At 33.5% G+C, this 9,543-nt stretch overlaps 1 protein-coding gene across 12 annotated transcripts; it reads left to right on the top strand.

The window, feature by feature from the left end:
• The first annotated feature begins 619 nt into the window (after positions 1-619).
• On the top strand, positions 620-6,941 carry LOC114194543 (AUGMIN subunit 7-like). Of its 12 annotated transcripts, none has more exons than XM_085665770.1 (9): positions 620-838; positions 950-1,033; positions 1,114-1,166; positions 1,266-1,350; positions 1,536-1,622; positions 2,477-2,716; positions 3,272-3,429; positions 3,966-4,027; positions 6,554-6,941. In XM_085665770.1, exons 6-9 carry the CDS (start codon positions 2,622-2,624, stop codon positions 6,746-6,748), a joined length of 510 nt encoding a protein of 169 aa, XP_085521896.1. In that variant the 5' UTR covers positions 620-838; positions 950-1,033; positions 1,114-1,166; positions 1,266-1,350; positions 1,536-1,622; positions 2,477-2,621; the 3' UTR covers positions 6,749-6,941. The 12 variants fall into 12 exon arrangements, with proteins under 12 accessions (XP_085521896.1, XP_085521898.1, XP_085521897.1 ...); XM_085665772.1 differs by having other exon boundaries at positions 1,266-1,421; XM_085665771.1 differs by having other exon boundaries at positions 1,106-1,166.
• The last annotated feature ends 2,602 nt before the right edge of the window (positions 6,942-9,543 follow it).

The following is a 9,543-nucleotide window of genomic DNA, read 5'->3' as shown; positions in this document are numbered from 1 at the left end:
AAAATTAATAATAACTAAATAAACAATGTTAGTAAGCCTATTCATGGTAGAATTGGGTTGAATAATATGACGAAATTGGATTAGTCAGATATTAGTTAGTTGAATTATGGATTAATTTGGACAGATTATTTGGACTATAGATTTGTAGATAATATATTTTTTTTGAAAAAGTTTATTGTAATTTTGAATTAGTAAAATAAATATTCTAAACCTTTAATAATAATCACATATATGATTTTAATGATTATTTTTGTAATGATCTATAATTTATTAATAAATTTTAATAACAAGTACTATACCAAAAATAAAATTTAAAATACTTATGAATTTATGAATATTAAAACATCACTTTTGAATCAAATTGAATATCTACAAAATATTATAATCTATTGAATTCTACTATTATTATTCATTTTACTAATTTTACTTATTTAATATTATCTGTTCATCCACAAATTTATTTAAGATTTTTTCATATTAGGTGGAATGAATTTTATTTACTTAATAATAAATGTTAAATGTGTATTTACAAACTAGAACTATAATAAAAAATTATATTTAAACAACATTTATTTGTTACTCTAAATATTTATTTAATTTAAAAAATTAATGTAACAATGGTATGCAAGTGAGGCATCAGAATTTCAGAAAGAACAACACCGTCCCCTCTCGTCTCAAGAACAACACTCTCATTCTCCTCTGTCTTTCTACTCCTTCACAGCCAGCCACCAGCCACCGTCCACCGCGAAACTCGACGGCGACGAACGCAACGCAGCCACCAAAGCACGACGGCGTCCAGTCGACGGCGATTCCGACGAAGGGCGACCACCACGAACAGGTTCGTTCCTAATCCGCCATTTCCATCCCTAATTTGCGATTTCTAGCCCTAATTTGCAAATTCCTTAACCCTAATTTCGAAATGCCTATCTGAAATTTCGATTTCCCCCAGTTGAAGTTGTTGCCGTGATTGATTGGCGTTGGCTGCTGCTGTAACTGCTGTTGATAGCTGCTGCCGTAATCGGCTTCTTTGGAGGTATTTCTTTCTCTGATTGATTGCTGTTTGTGGATTGCCGTGGATAGCTGCTCCCTGATTTTTCCATGATAGTATAATAGTTTGAGCTGTTTGTTGCTGGGCTGCCGTAATTGCTGTTTGTGTTGCTGTTTAGGTACACATTTTGTTACTGGTCTGCCGTAATTATTGCTTGTGTTGCTGTTTGAGTACACATTTGTGTTTTTACTGAGTTATGACATTCGGTTTGTGTTAGGATTTGGTGAACTTGGGGTGGTTAGTAACTTATAATGGATGAGTCAATTACTAATCCTCCTCCAAATGTTGATGATTGTGTTCAGGCATGTAAAACACTTTGTTATGCTTTTATTTTACTGATGCTTTCCTGGACTGCACACACTGGATAATGGTGGTGAGGCAGTGAGCTTTTTGATTGTATTTTTCTTCACTGGACAGCACTGGATCATGGATCACTGTCTATGTTATATATGCAGCCATAAATTATGATGAAATATGTTGCCTGCAGGTTGAACAAACAGCTGTCAGAAAACAATCTGCGGCTGATGTGTAGTTTTTAGTTAACTATGTTACAATTTGATTCTTTCTGAACCAGGTATGTTTTGCGGCTGATGCACGGTGTTGTTTCTGCATAGCATGGTCATTTTCAACTGCCTTTTATAATGAACCAATTCATGGTTTTGTAGGACCTCAGAATATTTTTTCAGTCAAACACACAACATTAATGCATAATTTGGTAAAAAGTTTTAGCATGTTTCAGCATTGATATCAATTGCATTTGTAGTAATTACTGTGTTCATTAGAGTCTGCTTTCATATGATGTTGGTGATCTTAATTCACATCAGATCTTATGAAGATTTTTCAATGAAACATTATTGTGTTAATTTTCATAGTGCTTTATTTTCGTATATGATATTATTCATGGGGATCTGACTAACCATAGTGACTTATTTCTTTTAATTATACTTTTTTATCATCCACAATACTCGAATTAAGGACTTTATTTATAGAATTTTTTGCCTCCAGTACCCTGATTTGGGCCTCCAGAATGGACTCTGGAAAAAAAAAGTCAAAGCTGGTGGGCCAGCCTGCGGGACGGGTTGCATATTCAACCCTTTTATGCTTGGTGGGCCACCCGGTCCAGCCTGTTTTAGGTGGGCCAAAATCGGGTCGGGCTTAAACGTGCCGGGATGACCCGTTTTACTATCCCTAGTTTTTTTGCATTGACTACTGTCAATTTTCAAACTTTTGCGTCTGAATTGGTCATAGAATTTGATTTTCTTTTCCGGATCGTTCTGGAGCTTTTTATTCTTCTAGGGGTGGCATTTGAAATGGTTTTAAAATGCAATCACTTTGTGGTTCTATTAGTATTCAGATCTATGAACTGATGTGACTGATGCTGAGTTTGTCACATAAATTGACGTAATTTTGTCTCGCTTTTTATGTTAGTGTATTCTGAGAGGAGCACAAGGACCTGCTCCGTACTAAGGAGGAAGTGTGAGAATAAGATGAAAAAAGTTACTGCAGAAGATGGCGCCGAGGCAAATGGAAGAGATTTGGAAGAAATTGGCAGACCTAAATTATCCTAGAGCGAATGCTCCTGCACAGTCGCTCCTATTTGCTGGCATGGAGCGTTATGCCCTTCTGGAGTGGCTCTTCTTTCGGGATCCTATTTTTTGTTTTGCTTCTGTGAGTCCATTTATCTGTTATGTATTTGAGGAAGTTTTTCTGCCCGAAAACAAGTTGGTAGAAACTGGAGTTGCTGGGTCTTAGACTGAGTACTTGTCATTTATACAACCGTCATTATGACTTTACATGGGTTTACTTATGCTATATTGGAACCCCGTTGCATATTGACACAAAAGTTAGGCGTAGTAGCGTGTCTCGTATGCGTGGTTTTAAATGATTAGTTGTGGGTTCTAATATGCATTTACTGTGCTTGTGGACTTAGTGCACATTCTTAAATAAGTTTTGGGAAATTTTAGGCTGGCTGTCTAAATCCATTCAGAGGTGCAAATAGTTTCCCACTCCCCGTTTTTTTTCCAGGCTCTACATGTATTGCTTGAAAGGGTTCTGATTAGCTAATAGCTACGCATTCACACCATCTACCTAGCACAAATGAAGTTAAAAAACAAAACCTTTACCTTTCTGTATGTCCAATACTACTATTTCTATTTTCTGCCCTCTTCCTGCAATACTTAACCCTAGCGATTCCAACATTGTCTGGTTTTTGCCTACGTGCAGCACTGCTAAGTACATTTTAAGTATTCCTGTCAATGTTAAGAAGAAATGTTTTGGTACTTATGCTTACAACAGGCTTTTAGGTGATAAGTCACCCTTTTCTCAACAAAACTTACAAGGGGATAGTCTTGATGGTGATGAAGAGACAAGTCGAATTCAGTGTAAGTCTTCTTATTTTTGTGTTTTTAAATTTCCAATGGCTAGTTCACAACCTAGTATCCTAGCTTTCTTTGTGACTAGGTTTGTGATTTGTGCAGACTTCAGCATTTATATGTATAGAAGAAAAAAGATGTTTGTGTTGTGTTATCAAGGTTGTGCTGTTTGGTTTGTTATAGTGTGCCACCCTAAGTCAACCATCTTTGAATGGTGTAGTTTTCTAGTTCTATTCTGTGTATAACCTGCAAAAGAACAATTTCATATCCTTTTTATGCTAATTGGAGCTTTGTTATTCCACATTTTGTAAAATATTTTTAATTTGTTCTTTCATGTTTCTATATAAACCTCTGGTGAAACAATCAATTTTTTTTTAATCTAGAAGTAGTAGCATTTGAGTGTAAATTTAATTAATTTTTTCATTCATCTTCATCATGCACAATGTATCTCTTTTTAGTAGGTGGATTATTTTTTAAATAAATATTTGTACACTTTTTGATTGTTTCTTATAGTAACTTTGTTTCTCATGAATTGCAATTTGCAGATTTAGCAGAGATTGCCAAGTTTTTGGGTATTACGACAACTGTAGATACAGAAGCCATTCAGGTTAGTCATTTTGATTTCTTGCTTACTATTTTACTGAATTTGTTGCTATAAGAAGTGTAAAAGACTCGCCAAATTTGGGCTTTACTTAGTCTCAAAATTAATTTGTAAGTTTAAGATTGCTCAAGTTTTATATGGTAGGACTACATTGACCATATTTCTAGTTGATGTGGGATATCAATCATTTCTGGTGGTTGTACACTACGTAAGGTAGACATTTTTGAGACTTTGGCAAATAACTTTAAGAGGATGTAATTAAGATAGTTTAAGGGTGACTACAATTTTAAGCGAGCTTATAAAAAGACAGACTGCTGAGTGCATGTGTTTGGACATTTTAAATTCCATATTTTCTGTTTTGAGCCTTTGGAGTTTTTGAATAGTTTTGGTATTCTATTTTTGTTAGAGATTTAGTATTGTTTAGTGATATCATATGATCAAATAGTGTATTTAAGTAGGGAGCAACCTTCGTCTTGTTGTGAGGTAGCTTCGGGATTGAGTTAAACTCAAAATTAAATTCGAAGATGGTATTGGATCCTATTCTAGTAGTTGTTGTTGGGCATATGGCCACCCATTATCACGATGTTACCAACCACTAATAAACGTTTTAAGTCTATAAACTTCATGGTTGAAATGTGAAGCCCTCAGTGTGAGGATGTGTGTGGATATCCCATACTAATTAGGTATTCGGCTAAAATAATGTAAATAAGTAAGAGGAAATGCTTACCTCACAAGCAAATTATAAGAATTTTTCTATATCTTCTTTTACGTTGTATTCTTTCACATATATACACAATTTGTAGTATGGTCCTGCTCTTATTGCTCATAATACTGTACTTATTGATCTTTTCTTAGTTGTTCTCCGATCTTTCAAGCTATATTCTTCTGTGTCATTTGTGTACCTTCTGAATTGTTTTGGCGATGACCCTGTTTTGGGTTATTGCTTATAGTTCTTTGTTTGAAATGCAATGTATGATCGCAATATGGTAAAGATTATTAGTATACTTGAGCTTTACATTATTCTTGGGAAAAAGTTGCTATGATAGTGTTTTTGAATTATATTTATATGTACCGATTATAGTGCTACCTGTTCACTACTGTTTGAAAGAGTTGCCTAGATTAGCAGATGTTGTATCAGGGAATTTTAATTCTTGTGACTACCTTGATGCATTCATGAACAGATTTTAGTTATCTTTGTGGACCATATCTATATATTTTAAGTCAAGGCTTAAAGCAGAAAGGGTTATAGGAAATTAGCTGAACTGGAACTACCAGTTAATGTGCTAAAGCATAGCAATTGGTTGGTCTGGTTGTGTCTAATTCTCTTTGTAAATAACATGTACTATTAATCATTAATAGCTAATCCATTAAAACTTCTCTAAAAATCTTATCTAATCCTAATTGTTTTATAAAAGGGAAAGTATTTTTGTGTATTGGTAAAGAAAGGAGGTTACTGATAGGCTTGCCAGTGGTCTATTTTTCTCCTATAAGTTATATCCACTGGTCTATTATATTTTGAATATATGGAGAAGAGTGAATATTTAATATTTTATGTCCTAATGTGATTTGCTATGCATTACAGTAATATTCATACATCAATGAGGATCGAACTCAAGACATTGTTGCAAGACTATGATACCATTATTACGAAAAGGTTAACACAAAATTCTCTAACAAACATCCCTCCTGTAGAAATTGGCACAAACATCCTTCTTGTAGAGATTGCCACCTGACAACATGGTGAATTTGGAACTCGAGACATTGGAATCGTTGCAAGGCTATGATACTATTGCTACGTAAAGTTAGCCCGTTCATTATGGACACAAAATTCCTTAACAATTCAACCTCCTTAAGGCTCACCCGAGTAAAGTTTCCCAATTTATGAAACGTGGTAAACCTATTGTGTGGGCAATATTGTACATAGTATTCATTATTGAGAATAATTTTGTTCATATATACAGAGTTTAATATTTTTAGTAATGTTTTTAACAAATATGTTTGTCAAAGTTTACCTTACAATCTTGTTCTTTCACACAAAATAACATGATGTTTAAACTAGTAAATTTATCTAGTTGTTGATCTTTTAATTCTTTCGATGCTACACTGATTGTTATATGATTTGATGGAGTCTGTAATGATTTTGAAGCAATGTGAAATTTTATAATTATGAGAAACATTTTCAATCCAACCTTTTTTTTTAATATTTGACCTGTAGAAGTTAAAGTGTTGGAACAGATTCTTAGCACACACTTTACTGTTTGATAAAACTTGTTGAAAACTTGTATTAGAAAAATGTGATTTCTAATAAATTTTAACTCAAATGTTGAAAATAGTTGTATTAGAAAATGTGTTGCTAATATTTCTGCATACAAGTTATCCATTAGTGTTTATACTATTGGTTTACACTGAACATTGCATAAATTTTCATGTTGGTATGTTTTTGTCAAGTGAGAGAATTGAGCTGTTAAATGACCTATGTTCTGAAAAAATACTTGCCTTCACCGACTTTATTTATGTGATTATTTGAAACAGTTTTTGGGCAACCTACGGAATCTTCGAGATTCACATGCAGCTCTTGCTTTTGGTTCTTCTGAGACATCTGATGGGCCTTCCTCTGTTACACGAATAATATCTGAATGTGAATCTGCATTGACAGTCTTAAATCGCGATCTTGGAATTCTCTCTGCTTCCATTGCTCGTGAACAGGGAGAGAAGATGAACATTTGATGAAACATGAAAAACTGGTTACTAATCCTTATTCTTTTGATTTTGCGAACTTGTGCATAATGTTCATATTGTTGACATGACATTGTTGCATTATCCAGACATATTTAGAAATTGCATGTAAGCCAGGCTTAGACTTGACCTTGTAAACAAAGAAGAGAATACTTAATACACAAATCATTAAAAAAATTAGTCACGGTGCTCAGGTAATATATAAAACTATTAAGTGATGTAAAATATAAATAAACTAAATGGAATAGTAATTATCATGTTTATAGAATCTCAGCGACGGGTAGGATCTTTCTTACTGCACTCCAATGATTACTACCTACATCGTCATACTACTAAGAAGATTAAAATACCTTTATTTGTTGTTGCTGCCGCAAAAGCTATTGATGTCATTGTGTCTTCTTCGTTGTACTTCTTTTGCATCCGTGCTGCCATTGTACCTTTGCTGCTAAGCTCTGTGACGATGATAACGATATTAGCGGGTTGCCGCCTAAGATCTTTAGGAAGTCTGGAATCTCTATAAGGGATACGCTAGATGACATAAACAGAGGAAGATGTTGGGTTTTTGTGGAGATTATCTAACGAAACAGTGTTTTTCTCTTTTGAATTGTTTAATTCGTAATATTTCTGGAATGTTCAATCCGACAAGGAAAGATAGATGGATGTTTATGTAAGGTTTGTTTAAGAAAACATCTTTATGTTTAAAAAAGTTATTTTGTACATTTAGTATCTTCTTTGTCTTTTTCTTTTTACTCAATGTGATCCTAGTGTTTATTAAAAGAAATCAGTATGGTTTTTAGATTATCGTTAATAGAGGATAATGATTTAGTGTTATGACATGAACATGTGGGCAGAGTAATATGTCGTGGTCAGACTTTCAACATGCGTGTCTTGTCGCTGTATGGGAAGGTGAAAGACATGTTCGCAGTGTTGAAGGACTCGAGCAACCCTTATAATGATGTGAGGACTTTAATGTTAGAGATGATTATGGAGAAGCAAATATTTTCAGTAAACGAATTTAGAGAATCTCTTGTAGTGTACGTGGAAAACTAAGAAATATATAAAGAAAAGATAGTATAATATTAAGTGTGTATAAAATGTTATAAGAGGTATATTATATATATATATATATATATATATATATATATATATATATATATATATAAATAAAGTTAACTCTATAAATTATAAGTAAATAGGTCTAAAATAGGCGTCTATTCTAACATTCTCTCAAGTTCACAATGTTATGATTGAATATATAGAGAGTTTGTCAAATAAAAAATGAAAATGTAAAATAGAGTGTGACTTGGTAAATATATTTAAAATCAATAGAATCAAATGAACAAAGGGTAAAGATATAATGTCAGGTTGAAGATGACCACGAGTAAAATGACAATCTGTTTCAATATGCTTTGTTTGCTTATGAAAAACAGAGTTGTGAGTAATATGAATAACATTTTTATTGTCACAATGTATAGTTGTAGCATCCTTCAAACATACACTCATATCTACAAGTAACCAACGTAGCCAAATAATCTCACAAGTAGTCAAAGTCATGGTGCGATACTCAACTTCTATGGACGATCAAGATGTAATATCTTGTTTCTTACTCTTTCATGATATAAGTGAATCACTAAGAAAAAATACACCATCAGTAGCGGATTTTTAATCATTAGGATCATCATTTCAATCCATATTACGATAGGCATGCAACTCTAAAGTCGACATAGAAGAAAGAAAAAGAGACTGAAATTGAGTCCCTCGAAGATACCTAAGAATAGAAGAACAACACTAACAACTTGTGCAATGTCTGGACAAGTCACAATAAGATAAATTAGACTCCTTATAATAGTTTGATATAAAGTAGAATCAGTCAAAAGAATACCATCTGATGGGGTATGTCATACACTTGTCTCAAAAGGAGTTTCAACAATCTTATACTTGGACTGAGATAGAAGATAACCTTTGGAAGAAGTGTAAAATACGTCCTACATTAGTTTTCCTAACAAATAATGCAGAATCATGTTGACTAGCAACAAAATGAAGAGATACAATTACTGTAGGAAACTTTTGAAACCAAGCACGAGATGATTGTTTAAGACCATAGATGACCTTTTGAAGTTTGCAAACTTCACCAGATTTGTGAGAATCATTCGACGGTGAAATCACGTAGACTTCCTCATGTAGATCCCCATTCAAAAAGGCATTCTTCACATCCATTTGAAAAATCTTCCATTGAAAAATATAAGTAACATCAATCAAGGTACGAACAATAGTCATCTATGCCACAAGAGCAAATGTTTTCCTCATAATCCATGCCATACTCTTGGGTATATCCTTTAGCAACAAGTCTAGCTTTATACCTTTCAACTGAGCCATCTGATTTTTTCTTGATTTTGTATACCCGTCAAGATCCAATAGGACATTTTCATGGTGGCAATGGAACCAGATCCCATGTTTGAGTCTGATGTAGAGCAATAAGTTCCTCAACCATAACATTCTACCAAAGTGGATCACAAACAACCTCGTTATAGGATGAAGGTCCATGAAGAAGATGAATAGAGGCAATAAAAGCAACAAATGAACAAAAATAAGAGGAATAAACAAAATCTGGTAGTTAGGTAATCAATAGGTACAACCTCTGATGCGATGTATGTAATTGGTGCTAAGACAAGTTATGGAGTTGGTACAGAAGTAAGTGTAGTCAGTGGTGGATCTTGACTAATAATTTTGGGGGAGCCAAAATAATATATTCAAAATTCAAAATTTATATATTTAATTATTGTCAC

The sequence above is a fragment of the Vigna unguiculata genome, chromosome 8, assembly GCF_037176805.1.
Source record: "Vigna unguiculata cultivar grain cowpea cultivar isolate G323 ecotype 2 chromosome 8, ASM3717680v1, whole genome shotgun sequence".
In the NCBI taxonomy this organism is placed as follows: domain Eukaryota; kingdom Viridiplantae; phylum Streptophyta; class Magnoliopsida; order Fabales; family Fabaceae; genus Vigna; species Vigna unguiculata.
This window is presented reverse-complemented; position numbering and strand designations above follow the sequence as displayed.

Excerpts from the sequence above, each read along its gene's own strand:
- LOC114194543 (XM_028084852.2), top strand. The coding sequence starts at position 2,622 with ATGCTCCTGCACAGTCGCTCCTATTTGCTGGCATGGAGCGTTATGCCC. Across the intron at positions 3,430-3,965 it reads AGAGACAAGTCGAATTCAGT|ATTTAGCAGAGATTGCCAAG; the intron begins GTAAGTCTTCTT and ends TGCAATTTGCAG. Across the intron at positions 4,028-6,553 it reads TAGATACAGAAGCCATTCAG|TTTTTGGGCAACCTACGGAA; the intron begins GTTAGTCATTTT and ends TATTTGAAACAG.